The 19,991-nt window shown below is 36.2% G+C and overlaps 1 protein-coding gene across 1 annotated transcript in view; it reads left to right on the plus strand.

The window, feature by feature from the left end:
- LOC149800518 (uncharacterized) overlaps positions 1–13,344 on the plus strand; it is a 36,331-nt gene extending 22,987 nt beyond the window's left edge. Inside the window, exon 5 of the mRNA XM_089954452.1 lies at positions 6,140–13,344. Coding sequence (XP_089810578.1) covers positions 6,140–7,071 — 932 coding nt within the window. The 3' untranslated portion in view covers positions 7,072–13,344. The remainder of the gene's footprint in view (positions 1–6,139) is intronic.
- Positions 13,345–19,991: the final 6,647 nt, after the last annotated feature.

Below are 19,991 nucleotides of genomic sequence, written 5' to 3' on the forward strand. Positions count from 1 at the left end.
TAGGATGTACTGGTAAGTTTGATAACGCATTGCAAAGAAAACTGCTTTGGGTTATTCTTAGGATGTACTGGTAAGCTTGATAACAGATTGCAAAATAAAACTACTTTGGGTTATTCTTAGGATGTACTGGTAAGCTTGATCACATGTTGCAAAGAAATCTACTTTGAGTTATTCTTAGGATGTACTGGTAACCTTGATAACAAATTGCAAAAAAATCTACTTTGGGTTATTCTTCGGATGTACTGGTAAGCTTGATAACAAATTGCAAAGAAAACTACTTTGGGTTATTCTTAGGATGTACTGGTAAGCTTGATAACACATTGCAAAGAAATCTACTTTGGGTTATTCTTAGGATGTACTGGTAAGCTTGATAACAAATTGCACAAAAAAACTACTTTGGGTTATTCTTAGGATGTACTGGTAAGCTTGATAACACATTGCAAAGAAAACTACTTTGGGTTATTCTTAGGATGTACTGGTAAGCTTGATAACAAATTGCAAAGAAAACTACTTTGGGTTATTCTTAGGATGTACTGGTAAGCTTGATAACACATTGCAAAGAAAACTACTTTGGGTTATTCTTAGGATGTACCAGTAAGCTTGATCACATGTTGCAAAGAAAACTACTTTGGGTTATTCTTAGGATGTACTGGTAAGCTTGATAACAAATTACGAAGAAAACTACTTTGGGTTATTCTTAGGATGTAGTTGTAAGCTTGATCACATGTTGCAAAGAAAACTACTTTGGGTTATTCTTAGGATGTTCTGGTAAGCTTGATAACACATTGCAAAGAAAACTACTTTGGGTTATTCTTAGGATGTACTGGTAAGCTTGATAACACATTGCAAAGAAAACTACTTTGGGTTATTCTTAGGATGTACTGGTAAGCTTGATAACAAATTGCAAAGAAAACTACTTTGGGTTATTCTTAGGATGTACTGGTAAGCTTGGTCACATGTTGCAAAGAAAACTACTTTAGGTTATTCTTAGGATGTAGTTATAAGCTTGATGACACATTGCAAAGAAAACTACTTTGGGTTATTCTTAGGATGTACTGGTAAACTTGATAACAAATTGCAAAGAAATCTACTTTGGGTTATTCTTAGGATGTACTGGTAAGCTTGATCACATGTTGCAAAGAAAACTACTTTGGGTTATTCTTAGGATGTACTGGTAAGCTTGATCACATGTTGCAAAGAAAACTACTTTGGGTTATTCTTAGGATGTACTGGCAAGCTTGATAACAAATTGCAAAGAAAACTACTTTGGGTTATTCTTAGGATGTACTGGTAAGCTTGATCACATGTTGCAAAGAAAACTACTTTGGGTTATTCTTAGGATGTATTGGTAAGCTTGATAACAAATTGCAAAGAAAACTACTTTGGGTTATTCTTAGGATATATTGGTAAGCTTGATAACAAATTGCAAAGAAAACTACTTTGGGTTATTCTTAGGATGTACTTGTAAGCTTGATCACATGTTGCAAAGAAAACTACTTTGGGTTATTCTTCGGATGTACTGGTAAGCTTGATAACAAATTGCAAAGAAAACTACTTTGGGTTATTCTTAGGATGTATTGGTAAGCGTGATAACACATTGTAAAGAAAGCTACTTTGGGTTATTCTTAGGATGTACTTGTAAGCTTGATCACATGTTGCAAAGAAAACTACTTTGGGTTATTCTTAGGATGTACTGGTAAGCTTGATAACATGTTGCAAAGAAAGCTACTTTGTGTTATTCTTAGGATGTACTGGTAAGCTTGATCACATGTTGCAAAGAAAACTACTTTGGGTTATTCTTCGGATGTACCAGTAAGCTTGATAACAAATTGCAAAGAAAACTACTTTGGGTTATTCTTAGGATGTATTGGTAAGCTTGATAACACATTGCAAAGAAAACTACTTTGGGTTATTCTTAGGATGTATTGGTAAGCTTGATAACACATTGCAAAGAAAACTGCTTTGGGTTATTCTTAGGATGTACTGGTAAGCTTGATAACAAATTGCAAAAAAAAAACTACTTTGGGTTATTCTTAGGATGTATTGATAAGCTTGATAACAAATTGCAAAGAAAACTACTTTGGGTTATTCTTAGGATGTATTGATAAGCTTGATAACACATTGCAAAGAAAACTACTTTGGGTTATTCTTAGGATGTATTGGTAAGCTTGATAACACATTGCAAAGAAAACTGCTTTGGGTTATTCTTAGGATGTATTGATAAGCTTGATAACACATTGCAAAGAAAACTACTTTGGGTTATTCTTAGGATGTATTGATAAGCTTGATAACACATTGCAAAGAAAACTACTTTGGGTTATTCTTAGGATGTATTGGTAAGCTTGATAACACATTGCAAAGAAAACTGCTTTGGGTTATTCTTAGGATGTATTGATAAGCTTGATAACACATTGCAAAGAAAACTGCTTTGGGTTATTCTTAGGATGTACTGGTAAGCTTGATAACAAATTGCAAAAAAAAAACTACTTTGGGTTATTCTTAGGATGTATTGATAAGCTTGATAACACATTGCAAAGAAAACTACTTTGGCTTATTATTATGATGTATTGATAAGCTTGATAACACATTGCAAAGAAAACTACTTTGGCTTATTATTATGATGTACCGGTAAGCTTGGTAATAAAATGGGTAGATATTATGAAAATATTGTGTTGCAGTTTCTCACTTATCCTTCATTTTCTTAATGGTGTTTGCATTCACAGTGATGCCTCTTGGTAACTGAGGCATCATATGCTGATACGGAGAAAGAGTTCCTTTGAAAGAAACACACATCTTTAAGAATCAGACTTTAAAATAGAAGTTAAAAGACAGAGAATATCCAAATTTGTGTTATTTTTCATATGGCCAGGCAATGTTACAGTTGCTGCATATCATGGGTATTTTCAAGACAGAAGCTGTAATGATACATTGTCATGCCAAAGGGAAGCCCTGCAATGATACATTATCGTGCCAAAGGGAAGCCCTGCAATGATACATTGTCATGCCAAAGGGAAGCCCTGTAATGATACATTGTCATGCCAAAGGGAAGCCCTGCAATGATACATTATCGTGCCAAAGGGAAGCCCTGCAGTGATACATTGTCATGCCAAAGGGAAGCCCTGTAATGATACATTGTCATGCCAAAGGGAAGCCCTATAATGATACATTGTCATGCCAAAGGAAGAGATCAGCAGATATTTCAGTATTTCCAAGGTAAACGTTGCCAGCTTACATAATAAATGAGTATTTTAAGTGTCACAGCCAGTTCCCACAAAATTTGATACAATGCATGCTATTGTAATATATTTATAAAGCAGATAATGTTGACACAACAGCTGTTTGTTGAAATCTACTTAAGTTAATGACATTGAAATGTTCCAGTTCTTTTGGGTAGTCAGGAAATCTGTCTTTCTTGGCACCTATTTCTAGCTCTCCATAATGAAGGTTTTACCATAAAGGATCATTTAGTACAAACGTTGGTGGAACTTGAGATGGTTGGAATTCTTTCAAATGCATGTTACTGAATTTTGTCTTGTGAAAAGTTATTGCATGCTTATATAAATATATGCTTGCGTCTTTTCTTTGGTGTGACAGTGTAGTTTGACAGTGTCTGACCAGACAAATATCGTACAGTTTTGGCATTCTCCATCTCTACTCCCATATCTAACTAATAAAGATGTGTGATAGCTCTTTGAAAAGGATTATGACATTCAGCACTGAAAGGTTTCACTGTTCATGCAGATACCACTATGAAATGCTGGTCTGTGTGTGCAAATGTATTTTCTCAAGCTACAAACTTTGTGTCTTAAAATATGTTTATCTAAGGAGCCATGTATTAGAACATAATAGTTTCATGATTTTGACATAGTTTAAGCTTGCATCAGGTACCTGTGGGTTTTTGTTGTTGTGAAAACTATAAGCAGATTAGTGGGTGGTGTACTGTGTAGAGTATAATGAGGACAGATGGGTAACTCTTACCAACCAGTTTAGTGGGGAGGTGTACTGTGTCAAGTATAATGAGGACAGAGATGGGTAACTCTTACCAACCAGTTTAGTGGGGAGGTGTACTGTGTCGAGTATAATGAGGACAGAGATGGGTAACTCGTACCAACCAGTTTAGTGGGGAGGTGTACTGTGTAAAGTATAATGAGGACAGAGATGGGTAACTCTTACCAACCAGTTTAGTGGGGAGGTGTACTGTGTAAAGTATAATGAGGACGGAGATGGGTAACTCGTACCAACCAGTTTAGTGGGGAGGTGTACTGTGTCGAGTATAATGAGGACAGAGATGGGTAACTCTTACCAACCAGTTTAGTGGGGAGGTGTACTGTGTCAAGTATAATGAGGACAGAGATGGGTAACTCTTACCAACCAGTTTAGTGGGGAGGTGTACTGTGTCGAGTATAATGAGGACAGAGATGGGTAACTCGTACCAACCAGTTTAGTGGGGAGGTGTACTGTGTAAAGTATAATGAGGACAGAGATGGGTAACTCTTACCAACCAGTTTAGTGGGGAGGTGTACTGTGTAAAGTATAATGAGGACGGAGATGGGTAACTTGTACCAACCAGTTTAGTGGGGAGGTGTACTGTGTCGAGTATAATGAGGACGGAGATGGGTAACTCGTACCAACCAGTTTAGTGGGGAGGTGTACTGTGTCGAGTATAATGAGGACAGAGATGGGTAACTGTTACCAACCAGTTAGTGGGGAGGTGTACTGTGTCAAGTATAATGAGGACAGAGATGGGTAACTCTTACCAACCAGTTTAGTGGGGAGGTGTACTGTGTCGAGTATAATGAGGACAGAGATGGGTAACTCGTACCAACCAGTTTAGTGGGGAGGTGTACTGTGTAAAGTATAATGAGGACATAGATGGGTAACTCGTACCAACCAGTTTAGTGGGGAGGTGTACTGTGTCGAGTATAATGAGGACAGAGATGGGTAACTGTTACCAACCAGTTTAGTGGGGAGGTGTACTGTGTAAAGTATAATGAGGACGGAGATGGGTAACTCTTACCAACCAGTTTAGTGGGGAGGTGTACTGTGTCGAGTATAATGAGGACAGAGATGGGTAACTGTTACCAACCAGTTTAGTGGGGAGGTGTACTGTGTAAAGTATAATGAGGACGGAGATGGGTAACTCGTACCAACCAGTTTAGTGGGGAGGTGTACTGTGTCGAGTATAATGAGGACAGAGATGGGTAACTGTTACCAACCAGTTTAGTGGGGAGGTGTACTGTGTAAAGTATAATGAGGATGGAGATGGGTAACTCGTACCAACCAGTTTAGTGGGGAGGTGTACTGTGTTGAGTATAATGAGGACAGAGATGGGTAACTGTTACCAACCAGTTTAGTGGGGAGGTGTACTGTGTAAAGTATAATGAGGACGGAGATGGGTAACTCGTACCAACCAGTTTAGTGGGGAGGTGTACTGTGTCGAGTATAATGAGGACAGAGATGGGTAACTGTTACCAACCAGTTTAGTGGGGAGGTGTACTGTGTAAAGTATAATGAGGATGGAGATGGGTAACTCGTACCAACCAGTTTAGTGGGGAGGTGTACTGTGTTGAGTATAATGAGGACAGAGATGGGTAACTGTTACCAACCAGTTTAGTTGGGAGGTGTACTGTGTAAAGTATAATGAGGACAGAGATGGGTAACTCTTACCAACCAGTTCATTCCGAATCTAAGATGCTTCAAAAACAGTTTTTGCTTTCCATCATATTTCCTAATTAGAAATAAGTGAAAAATAATCATATAGATTGGTGTATAATCCACTCACTGAAATAAAAATTTATTGACAGGAACTCAACAAAGCTATGTTATTGACTACAAATTCTGACCTTCATGTGGGATGTCCCATTTCCATGCCAGTGCATATAATGGATTCTGTTTTTGACTTGGAGGAGGGGGATGTCCCTATTCAGCACTAGTGCGTATGAGGGACTCTATTTCAGACCTACTGGTGGGATTTTCCTATTCCACACAGTCCACATGATGATGTCTTTTGGACTATCTCATTATCCATTCAGTGATTCTTCCAATAATGAACTTAACCTTTTGATTTGTAAAGTTTTGGGTGAGTTTCTTATCTTCAAAAGTGTATAGTATCATATGTCTTCTATTTCTCTTTTTTCAGGCAACCTCAACAGGCACAAGAAGGTGAAGCATGGCCTAAATGAGACCACAGAGAGTATGGAAGAGGAAGCAGTGAATTTCCTCAGTGAGTTATCAGCTGAAAGGGCCAAAGTGGAAGTTAGTGATGACCCAGAGGAAGAAACAAGGGTGTCTGATGTCAGCATGGAAGCCAAATCTCCAAAGAAGGGACGAAAATCTATTCCAAGGAAGATTGAAAGACGAGATGAAACTTCTGAAGCTTACAATACAGATAGTGACCGTGAACTTGAAGCTGAGGAGGAGAGAAAAGAGGAGGCAGAGGAAGATTTTACATCACGGTATTTTCAACCATTAGTGTCTACAGACCCAACAGTGGAGAGACGTCAGTCACGGAGGAAATCTAAGCGAACCATAAAGGTTGAGGAAGAGGTAGAGGATGATGATTTTGAAGAGTATCATTCATTTAATATCGGAGAAACTGATCGAGAGGGAAACCTTCAAACTCAACCAAAACTTACTGATGCTACAGTGTCAGAAAATCAGCACATGAAAGAGGGTCGAAGGAAAAGGAAGAAGGATGAAACTATAGAAAGTGAGAAAAGTAAGGAAAAAAGGTCTAAAAGAAGTGGCATTAATATAGAAACTGATTCAAATGTGGAACCTAAATATTTGCGCAGAAAAGTTAAAAAGGAAGAATCTGAAAGTTCTTCACCAAATAATAGCAATGCAGATGGAGCACATAAATCCCAGCGTAGAAAGGCAACAAAGTCAACAGACTGGGTTGATGAGGAATCATCTGTTAGTGAGTCTGAGGCATTCCTAAAAGATGATAGTGATGCAGAATGGAATCCTTCATCTGATTCTTTCTCTGTCTCAACTAGATCACGCAGGAAGTCACAGCCAAAGGGAGAAAAATTGGACTCTTTGATCGCCTCCAAATTTAAGAAAGCATGATCAAAGTTTTTTTAAAAAGATTTGTGTTTCATTAGCATGCTAATAAAACTGGCCTATATGCAAATGCAGCATATGAAAATTATTTACTTACATTCAGATTGCCTTTATTTAATTTAATATATACTGTACTTGTTTTATTGACAGTACTATGATGTTATCTACATACGTTTTTATCTTTCCACATTTATATCAACATCACAGTGTACAAAATTTGTAGTTCATTTCTTTCAGCCTGTAATAAGCTGATTTATATTAAAGTTGGTATATGTACAGGGGGATATAACTGTTGTAATAGCATCTGTCTTTCCATCTGTGTGTCTGTCCATAATCCATCTCTCTGCTGAAAAACAATATCTCTTCCTAAGCATCTACAGATCACTCAGTATCTTTATTACTCTTGGTATACATTTTGGACTAGTTGTCCAGATGTGCCTTTTGCATGCAATTTTTCATACAGAATTTTCCATGTGAGGAAAATAATGTGGAAAAAAATATGTGATCATGAACAAAAAAAGAGCTAGCCATGGGGAAAAGTGGGGTGTGACTGAATGTATGGCTTGCTATAGAGGTAATTGCCGGAAGAGCTAACTATTGGGAAAAAGTGGGGTGTGACTGAATGCCTGGCTTGCTATAGAGGTAATTGCCGGAAGAGCTAACCACTGGGAAAAGTGGGGTGTGACTGAATGTCTGGCTTGCTATAGAGGTAATTGCCGGAAGGGCTAACTATGGGGAAAAGTGGGGTGTGACTGAATGTCTGGCTTGCTATAAAGGTAATTGCTGGTAGAGCTAACCATGGGAAAAAAGTGGAGGATGAATGTCAGGCTGTCTGTAGAAAAAACTATTTGATTTGAAGGACACCTATGGTATATCAGGAGTGAATCTTGAGACCAAAGATGTGTTTTTGCTTATTTATGCTAAAATGATAACTAGTCAAAAGGAAGATGCATTCAAGGAAGTTCATGAAGTCCTGATTGTTTTCACCCAAAGGATCTTGATTTTTATAACACACATCATATATGTACAAAGTCATTGTGTGCATGTTGGGGAAAAAAATTGGAGACTTACTTGTGATAATGGAGGCAGTTTTGTTCTGATATGCATTAGAATTTAGTAAATGAAATGCACGAAAGACATTGGCATGTAGGATTTGGATATCATTGGAAAGATCAACAGCTGTTGGTCTTGTTGTAGAGAAGGGCCATGGTTTGTGATTAGTATACAGTGTTTCCTGTTTTTATACATTATTTGTATCTAATATAAGCATAATGTAATTACTAAAATGCATAGATCTTCTGATTCTGTACTTCACTGGTAAGAAAAATCAGACTTTTTAAATAATAAAATTTCTCTGTGCAAATAAATTTAATACAAAATATAAATATGATTTTGTGTACAAAAGTTTAAAGGTTACACATTTTAGTGAATTATGGTTTTCAAATTTTTCAGTTAATATTTTGTATGATTTTATCCATATTTCTTCACACCCATCCAAACATCCTTTATTCACACTTTTGTTTCCAGGACTAAATGCCAAAACTATTTAAGATATCTCAGTGAAACTAGGCACACAAGTTAGACTATTAATCACAGGTGTGCTTTTACTATTTACAGTTCTTCAGTTTTAGTATTTTAACACTTTGGTTTGTTCATTCATAATTTGTCCACCATTCATACATTTATTTCCTGAACAAATCTTGTAATGCCAGTCACTTCCCTGTTTACAGTCAAACCTGTTAAGAAGAAGCACCTATTACAACAGACTAAACTGGTCTTTGTACAGAGGTGACTTCTGTATGCAGGTTCACCTTTCAAGCTTGGTTTTCGAACAAATACCAGTATTCTTCTTCTTATTATTATTGTTGTTGTTGTTATTAGCAGCAGCAGCAACATTTAGATTAGTACATTGTTCAACAAAGCAAGATGTATATGTTTTCTCTCAAAGTTATATTTCACACAAGATTACTGTATTCTGCTCAATCACAAACACTTCAAAGAAAATCATGATCTTTGTTTTCTGCTGCATGACAGAAGACTAATTTCACTGTTAAATATATTACATATGACTTTAAACAGAGGACTGATTTTTTGTTCTGCTAACATTATAATTAGATTTAGAAAGAGCTGTTCATGCTTCACATAATATCTGGATTAATCAGTTGCTCAGCCAACCTGAGATCAAAAGACTGTTTCTGTCAGAGGCCTGTGCTGAATAGGGAATAGAAAGAAACCTAATATGGGTATAGTTGTTTGCTAATATTTTTAACTTTTACAACACATACACAATATAATAAAAAGCAAACCTGAAGCTTTTGTTCTTGTACTAAGGACTTTATCAGCAGACTGATTTATTCTCTAGTGACTGTTAACATCACCTGAGGGAATAGTGAGCAATGTTAACAGATTGTCCCAAATATGCAGCAGGTTGTACAGGCCCCTGTAATTATTCAGTGTTGGTTTGTTCACACAGATGCAGGTAGATTCTTTAACCGCCCCCCGCTCAAACCAGACTTGTTATCGATTGAAGATTTTTACTGAGTTCCAAGATACAGTATAGCCAGGGCAAATATTGTTGATGTGCCATTTTACCTTAGACGAACTTGAACTTGGTCTTCTATTTTCATTAAATCTCTCTTTCAATGTCCTTTCCAATAATCATGATGGGACTGACTTTCACCTTGTCCTTCAAAGTGAATGTGATTGATAGGTCCATAAATATTTTTCATATCAGTCCTATCCTTTCGGTGAACTAGGGTTGGGTATTTTTTAAAACACACATTAATTTTGTATCGCAGAAGAATGCGCTTCGGGCATTCAGAAATTCTTTTCACATTGGTAGGATGGAGTCTATTTTCCTAGTTATTTGTTGACTCTTCCTGGAAATGTCATTCTGACTTGCGATCAGCCAGTTGGAAACCTTCATAATCGCCCATACCAGATAATAACACCTCTTGAGGGCAGCATAGACATGATTGAATTCTTGTTTTAAATCCCTGGGGTCAGATTTAACGACTTCAGCTTTATGATGTAATGTTCTGATGACCCCAAGTTTCTGATCTAATGCATGGTTTGAGTCAGAAATCAAGGTACTGGTCAGTATGTGTAGGTTTATAATAAACAATAATTTTCAACATGCCATCGATGCTTCTATTGTAAGTAAACACATGAACTAAAACTTAGCATACATCATATATAAATTGAGTGTGCTGTAACATAGCACACTTACTTTAATCAGGGACGTCACAATTTACACTGTATGATACAGCATCCCACCCCTGATGAGCATGGCCTTCTGCACCACCCCTCCAACTCAGGAAAAAAATCACACAAACTTAATGAAATGGCTCTTATCTGCCATGGGCAGTCACCCATATCACCCACCCATCACAATGGCTGTGACAGGAGAGTCCAGAGCGATACATGTATGTCATCTCTAAATGACTATTTCTCAACAATGACTCTGACAGGAGAGTCCAGAGAGATACACGTATGTCATCTCTAAATGACTATTTCTCGTCATGAAGATCTTTCACTACACAAGTTTTTAAGGGTTTAATTTATACTGACATTTTATAACTTGTAAGCATTTTAAGGGTTTAATTTGTACTGACATTTTATAACTTGTAAGCGTTTTAAGGGTTTAATTTATCTTGACATTTTATAACTTGTAAGTGTTTTTAGGGTTTAATTTATACTGACATTTTATAACTTGTAAGCATTTTAAGGGTTTAATTTGTCCTGACATTTTATAACTTGTAAGCATTTTTTGAAGTAATTGTTTTGCTCTTGCACAAGATGTTAGGGTTTAGTTTATAGTCAGCAATAAATAGTGGTATATTAAGAAATGTGAAATTATTTAATTTCTTTCCCAGTGTTAAACAAAAAGTGAATGTAGTGTCCATTAATAGACAAATGTAGATTTTCACAGTCATGTATTATTGTCATCTTGGCAGTGTACCTGGATGGTATTTTGGAACTTGTTACTCGTACTTCCTTCCCTCCAAAAATGAATATTGTTACAGTTTACATGACAAGTTATGTATTTGGGTCTGTGCCATTGGTTTTATCAAGATTGGGAAGATCAGGCTATCTTTTTTGATCACATTATTTCAAGAAATTCTTTTCCAAAATGAAGCCTTTCCACCACTTTAAAAAAATCCAACTATATTATGAAGCAGGTTTTCTGGGTTTATCTTTGGATATCTATTGTATAACACATTTTGTGCCAGGGATAAAAGACAGCTTTTCTTGTATGTATTGGATGTTTATGGGTTGCAATAATAATAATTATTTTTAGTTTGATTGGAAAGAGAGGGCCAAAATTAAGAGATATTTTTTTCTCACCTGCTAAGGAGAGTCAGCAGCAATGTTCATCTGTCCATCAGTCCAAGCATCTGGCATACAATTTTGGCTGAAGATTTATTATTAAAGGGCAAGAACTCCCATTTTCACTGGGAGGATTTGTTTATATCATAGGTTGTTGGCCATTAGTTACCAATTTTGGATCTGGCATTTGTTAACATAAATTAGTTATGAGACATAGTAAGAAAACATTTAACTTGAAATATAAAAAATGTGTGATGAGAGGTCAGATGGTAATAGATAAGGTCAAAGAACAAGGTTATCATGGTAATTGTCTTAGAGTTGTGAGAGGAAAAAATTTGCATTATGTGTCATTGATATGCATTATGCTTTCAACCGATTTACACGGAATATTCTTGGGGATAATGTATCCTGGTGTCAAAGGTCATTTTCAGAGGGTAAATTGATGATTGATTTTGGGAGTGAATTGTTGAGAGTTGTATGAAGGCTGTAATTTCTGTTTGCTTATGGATTGTTGTCAGATTTCTCAGGGGAATTAGCTGAGAGTGGGGTGGTTACAATGATCAGGGCTGAAGTTTGTCTGGTCATGTGTTAATAGGGTCAAAGTCAGATCATTCCATGTGTGGGCACAATTTGAAGTATTTTTTATGCCTAGAAGAACTCAAACAATCGAATGTTATTATAATTAAAGATATATTTAAGTGGGGGGTGGGAGCAATTTGGAAATTTGCCTGTAATAATATACATTGTGATCACTTTTAAATTTTTCATCCACAAGATAGTGTTGAAAGTAAAATGGTACCATATTGATGCTTGTCTGGTTATACATTATGCACCATGATGCTGTTTTTGCATCTAATGGCTGCTAACCAAGAGCAGAGGTGGTGCAACTAATCTCACTGCCCCAAGTCATATCAACACATTGGCATAATCAAACACTGCATTTCTGGGAAATACTTGTTCCAGCTTGAGACATAAAATAACAGGAAACAAAAGTTTTAATCAGTTGTATTCATTGCAACAAAGCATATGTTCTGCACCAGGGTTATCACACGTATGGATTTTTTCCCCCACAATTTATTATTTCCCACAAAGTTTACGGATTTCCAATGGATTTGGAAAATTGTCTGATTTTGTGTCCTTTTTACTTTTTTATTTTATTATTATTAATTTTAAACTTTATAGAATTCTTTGAAGCTTTTAAATAAATATGAAAATTTAAGACCTTGGCTGTCAGATATGAATTGCTTGTAACTTGTGATATTGAGACATGTAGAAATTGCTTTGCTAAATGTAATGCAAGATTTTATGGAGGAGATAACTTGCTTCACATTCCAGTTCTTAGAGATATAATGAATTCTACATACAGGTAATTTTTCAAAGTTCTAGACTGCAGATTTGTGTGGATTTTGGGATGACTTGAGTTTTCATGAATTTGTTATACTTTCTAGTTATCATGTGGATTCTGTTGTGCTGAAACGCAACTAGAGTATCAACATTTTCATGGTACAGAAATATATTTTTTACTGTCAGGTTTAAAATTGAATAATTATGATTATATTCGATGTATGAATTTATTTTACTGTATTTAGTGTGATTTTATAGTTACTACACACCCCCATGATGGCCTGGTTAGAATTATAAAAGTAAAAAAAATTCCCATTGGGATGGTTCAATTGTTCAGACCTCTCCACAGCATGGGTACTTTTATGAATCTATCATTTGTAGATGGCAATAGCTTTAGACACACTTTATTAGACGCTAATAAAAGGATATATATTTCGTAGGTCTACATGGACTGCAAAGCAGATGTGCATTTTCAGTTATGTCTTAAGTGGATATTAATATTCATTAGGCATTTTGTTCAGTGCAGATTTGTTAAAGAGATTGAAGCAAAATTTTACTAATGTTAAAATTACTATTTGCGCCAATAAAAGTCATATAATATTCTCAGATCATAATTTTAATATTATAGTACTGTGATTATGGTCCCACATTTGACGAGCAGTAGTCCTCTGTACATGTATCAATCAATCAGCCCATTTATACATGTATCAATTGATCAGTCCATTTATACATGTATCAGTCAATCAGTCCATTTATACATGTGTCAATCAATCAGTCCATTTATACATGTGTCAATCAATCAGTCCATTTATACATGTATCAATTGATCAGTCCATCTGTACATCTACCATTTGATCAGTACAACTGTACATGTATCAATCGATCAGTCCACCTGTACATGTATCAGTTGATCAATTCATCTGTTCATGTATCAATCAATCGGTCCATCTGTACATGTATCAATAAGTCAGTCTTGATGCCCAATCATGCACTTGTGACTCGCAAAGTTCAGCAACCCTTGCATATAATTGGATGCTATTTGGTACGTGGATTTTCTATTGCTTGCAAAGCTGCCATTTAAAGATTTGATCTTCTCAGTGCCAATTTTGATGAAGTTGTTCCCCTTATTCCATCAATATTTCAACTCTACTACAGTGGGTTCTTGTAAGAAGCATTGTTTAGTAAACTTTGATGAAGTTTTGTCTCAAAGATTTAGTTCCACCTTTTATGCATTTTGTCTTGTGAATTCCACTTTTTTTAAAGAGTCATGCCCCTTGACCGGTAACTTTATATCTCCTCATGGGATGTTGCATGTAACAAGCATAACTCTGCAGCATTGTTATTGGACTTCATATTGTAAGTGAATTGCCTATTACATGCAGATTTGGCTTTAAAGTTTTCCTCTTTTTAGCCCCACTTTTGATGAAGTTATTGCCTTTTCCCATCAATATTGCATCTCCACAACAACAGATCCTAGTAATCAGCGTAACTCTGGAACCATTCAACATTGTATGATGCAGTTTAATGTGAACATTATATCAATACCTATATGGGTTTTGCCTCTCACAGTATTTTTTTTTTACATAGAGTTATGGCCATGATATTGAATATCTTTGTGTGGGATGTTGTCATGAAAACAGCATTACTAACGAACCATTCATCATATTCTGATGCAGTTTGGTATGCCATTACCTTGTAGACTTGCATGTGCATTATGCTGGTTTTGTCTCTTGTAGAAGAATTGTCATGTTGAACGTCCAGCATTCCAGATCGCCATTTAGAAGAATCATGGCCCCAAAATTCCCATCGTCTCCAAACTGCTTTTCCAAGAAAATAGTTTGTTTTTGTTTAAGATCCCACTAAACAAATTTATGTGAATCTGGCCCCTTGCAATGCTTACATTGCTACCTGCTTTATGTTGTTATACCTCGATGTCAGGGGTTTATGCTTTATAGGAATCCTCGTGTATATTCCTCAACTCATCTTCCATCTTCCGTCCATCACAACTAATCCCACATTTTTGTTGTTATGGTCATCATAAGAATATGCTCATAATGACAAATCACTTTCCACCAGTAATTTGTGTAGGAGTTGTTGCATTGTGTCCAGCAGATGAATGCAGTGTACACATCCAGCATACAATCTTGCTAGCGCAAAAAATCCTACAGATATTGGCGGACATTCGTAAAGGTTGGTTAATATCATGACCATCGCCTGAATATGCGCATATCAAAAGATTGATTTACTGACACATTTCTTTAAATAGTTATTGAGCTGTTGTTACTTGTGGTTGAATATAATTGTGACATTGTTGTGAATGTAACTGCTCTCTCATATTTAAGTGAATCGCAAGGAATGTGGGAAATGTTATTGCCATCATTTGAAGATGCACATAGAAATCGCTGTTCCTGTAATTTTTCAGTTATTGCCCTTTGTACATGGATCTTTCGAAGTGTGTTCGTCTTGCAAACGAAACTAACCTCCCTTTTTTAAAAATTGTCTCAAGCTCATGCGTAGCTTGCGACGATCTTGAAAAATGGGAGGTTAGTTTCGAATAAGAAGCTCATCCAAACAGCACAGAAGGTCACATTGTGGCACATTTGTGAGAAACATTTATTCGCACTCGCAATGATTAAGCAGATTTATACATATTCACAAGAAACGAAGAAATATCCACACAGGCGGCCACTGGCGATAAAGAAATGTTTATGTTTACTGGATGTATACTGACTTCGAATGATAATTACATGGATGTTGGCATCCCATTCAAAGTTTTCCTGTCTATTATCATTAGTAAATTGTAGGTTTCATTGTTATCACTCCCTATTTTTATCAACAAGCTCTCTACTGTTAGCACAATGCCTTTTAGTGTCAGCGATAGTGTTATTCCGAGTTTCCCCTGACCCTTGAAACCCCATTTTTTGATATTTGGACATTTATGTTGGGGTATAGGGTCAGAGTGCATTTCCTATCGAAAAGTTGGAATTCGCGGACACCATTTTTGGTGTCGACATGGGGTAGCCGCTTTTAGCCGACCCAGCACACTTGAACGACCTTTCGTTCGATATATACGTGCATGAAATCGATAGGAATATGGTTTATTTTCTAAAAAATCGTCAGCATAGCATTCGCCATGTCTTTAATTCGCTGACAGACCAGAGGAAAGTACGTCGTTGCTGAAATCTGACCTGGATCTGGCCATTTGCATTCAGAGTCACATGACTATACAAATCTCGGAACCTACATGTCAATGACATCAAGAGGTCATATAGTCACGTGATATCGACAATAAATAAATTTCCCAAGGTGTTGTACATAGAATTTGGACATATTATATAGAAGTCACTTAATGTTTGTAAATAAATATAATGCACACTTAATTCTCAACATATTTATTTTGCGAACAACGAACAGAAACCTGTCGGTATCGCAGCTGGGTGGAGAAAACCATTTTCAAGAAGTACCGAGCACGTGTCAGCGATGGTTTTTAGTTGGTGTCACGTGACTACCACATTGACACGTGTTCTTCGTAGTGAATCTAGTTTACTTCAAATTTCTCCAACATTTATAGATTTTCGTCGTTGTTTTCACAATAAATATTCTGAGAAGTTTGTTTTTAATTTTTCTATAAAAATTACATGACCTTCATTGATATGTTCGATTTGTTTTCCTACAGCAACACTAGGAATGGTCCGTTGTTGATATCACGTGACTGTATAACCTCTGATGTCATTGACATGTAGGTTGCGAGAGTTGTGTAATCACGTGACTAGGAATACAAATGGCCAGATCCAGGTCAACTTTTAGCAGCGATGTACTTTCGTTTCGTGTATCAGCGGATTAAAGACATCACGAATGCTATGATCGCAATTTCTGAGAAAATAAATCATTCCTTTCGATTTAATGCAGGTATATCTTGATGAAAGGTCGTTCAAGTAAGAGGCTACCCCATGTCGACACCAAATGGTGTCGGCGAATTCAAGTTTTCGATATGGAATGCGCTCTGACCCTGCACCCCAACATAAATGTCCAAATATTAAACATGGGGTGGCAAGGGTCAGAGGAAACACTGACTACGATAGTGTAAGTTTACTCAAACCACTTTAGTTAAAAGAGTTTTTATAGTACAACTATTAATAGTACAACTATTGACATACACATAATACACATATCAAATTCGTATACTATTGGGTAATTTTTCTTTTTGGATGGGCTATTTTATTTTATTTTATCTCGAGATAGTTTTTAAAAAGATTTGTCAAAAACTGTCATAAAAAGTATATGTTGTAATTAGGCGTAAAATATATTTACAGCTAATGACGAATTTTTTCAAAGAAATTAAAAATGCATCAGGCCCCTGACCCCAAACTTTAAATTGTTGGCCCCTACTATAATTGCAATATACCATGGTACTTATCGCGGTATGATCAGATATTCCGCGTTATACTGTGGTGCAGAATTTTTCTAGATATCCATCTGTTGAAATTACTACAGTATGTATGCCTTTAAGAACATTTCAGTTGACAATGACTGTCGTTTTCATCTCCTTTGGAGATAGGTTAAGCATGGACTGTCAAAGCCAGTCTCGCGCAGAAATTTTTACTTGCTCGGTATTGGGTTTCCTTCCGTGTAAAAAGATTTCCTGGTGGCAGTGGTGTGATTTGGGATAGCTTTGTGATATATATATATATATATATATATATATATATATATATATATATATATAAGAAAACAAACAAAAACAAATTCAAGTCAGCTATTTGATATGGCAGCTGGAGGGCAAATGCGCCCTCTAGGAAATTAAACACTTTCGCTTCACGGCTCGCAAGAATTATTGCATGAAAGAAGATCTATAACTTTAATTTCCATTTAAATGTGACCAGATGTAGTCCTTTATGTCTATAATTTCCATTTAAATGTGACCATATGTAGTCCTTTATGGGACAGTGTTGATACCGGTGGGATATAGTTCATAACATGAGCAGCAGGGTATCCTGACAGGGTCTGGAGCAGATGGTGTATTTTGTGCACTGCTTAATTGAGACCGCTGGGTTTCTTTATAGCCGTCTTGAGGCGATTTGTAACTGTTAAGAGAGGATGGGATATCGGAGGCTTGTCAACAATAGAAGGTTGACACTGTAAGATGGTTTATGTTGAAAACTTGGGCAGCCAATAACAATCGATATAGCTCTACCTGCAGTATCTTCGCCGTAGTTGCATAAGATCCTTGTAAGAGCAGGGAGAAGCTGTCATTCTGCTTCAATTTACTTGGGTAGACATGTCGATGAATTAGAGATCGGAGTTACTGTGACATGACTATCTTATTATTTGTTAAGCTCGCTTGGCAACATAAATCTATTGAAATGCAAGAGTTTGCAGCCTTGTTAGGCAAGTCAAAACAATTTCTTGTTTGGTTGAACTTGTTTTTCGTTTGTATATAATATGTTTAGGCGATTAGTGATTATTTTTTATCTTAAGTTATATATATATATATATATATATATATATATATATATATATATATATATATATATAGCATTAATTCGTTTCCTAAAATGACCCCCCCCCCCCCAATTTATTAACTTATATATATATATATTTTTAGGCAAAGTGTTTAGTTATTTGATATAGGAATAATTGTTTGTATTGGGTGTTTTGGGTCTTGTTTTATATTTCATGTCGTGAAGTAATAATATTCGGCTTGGAAAGGCTTACTGGTGAATCATACAAGTGTGAAACGAAAAGCCACGCAAGTATGAAGTTTCATGATGTATGGTCATTGGGTGATTAGAAAACAGTTACTTGTAATATTCACGTGTATAAGAACCTGTTGTTAACGACTACTGACTTCATGCAACGCTGATGCAAGTGTTTGATTCGCTTGGTGGAGAGACCTATTGAGTTTAACAAGAAGATTTTCTTATGGCAGCGGTGCGATTTAGGATAGCATTGTGAAGGAGACAAACCAAAGTCAGCTTATTCAACACGCAACTAGAAGTTAAACCCTTCCTAAAAGTTAACTTGGCGCCTCGCAATGTTTAATGCATGGAAGAAGCTCCGTTTTGATTTCATTTAAATATGAGCAGATACAGCTCGTCGTGAGCAGTTGATGTTACTGGTAGGATATAATCTGGTGGTGGAAAAGAGTATATTTATATACGGATATCACTAGAGATTGCTTAAAAGTGGGTCATTGAGAAACGTTTTCCCCAGAACAAGACACGAGGTCATTTGAACAGTACTTGAAGTTAGAAAAGACGTGATTGAAATCTTAATCTCTCACGTGTGAATTAAAATGACGAAAATGATTTTGTAATGAGATCCTTTGCATTCGGGATTCGTGAACAGATACTTCTGTTTGTTTGATTGATTAAAGAAGAACATTCTGACGCGCTCACTCTACCCCACTTCTCGCTAGTCCTCCCTAAGCAGAATGGTGGGCAACCGCGGAGACCCGTGGCTATTGAATGTTTGGGTTACAGATGTAGTTGTCTAACGGGTGGAATAGAGAAAGCAGTGCTGTTTATGTACTTGATATAATTATGTCATTTCATTCTTATATTCGTATGTGTAGCTTTTTTCTTTTTTTGTTGGTAAATTGATTGGGATTGATCATGTGCAGTATTGACTTCCAGAAGCATTGGTTAAAAGTCATTTATTTGCTGTTTTGAACACGATTGATGTAAATTAGAATTAGTTTATGAATTTGTTAGGAACAGACTTTAAGTTGTGATTGTTTAACTGTTAGTAAAAGGTTTGTTTCTGTAGCATTGATCTGTCAGTGGTGACATAGATAGTATAATGTATTAAGGAACTACTTTGTAAACAAGCTATGTACACTCGTGTTGTAGACGCTTTACGCTTTGGTTGATTAAATTTGTGAATGAACTAAAACGGTTGTTTCGTCCATTTGAAAATATAAATGATAAAGTTAACGATGTGGGCGAGTTCACTGAGTCAGAAACGAAATTTTCAAACAAGCAAACGAACGAACTGTATATTCGCAATGTCAACCACAAACGGGAGAGACGCAGTAATTGAAAATACCGTTCTGATCATCGAAACAGTTATTTAGGAGAATATTCATTATTCATATCTTTTCACAAACAGAAGTTTAGGACTATGACGATTAATCTCTAGGGTCTGGAAAAAATATAGCATAGAAAAGCATATTGAGGCCAATTTATCAGATACGTACCATTTTACAAGTCTGTCAAAATACTAGATTCGAGAAAAAATGCTACTGAAGGTTT

The sequence above is a fragment of the Sinohyriopsis cumingii genome, chromosome 4 (assembly GCF_028554795.1).
Source record: "Sinohyriopsis cumingii isolate HCF-2022 chromosome 4, ASM2855479v2, whole genome shotgun sequence".
Classification (NCBI taxonomy): domain Eukaryota; kingdom Metazoa; phylum Mollusca; class Bivalvia; order Unionida; family Unionidae; genus Sinohyriopsis; species Sinohyriopsis cumingii.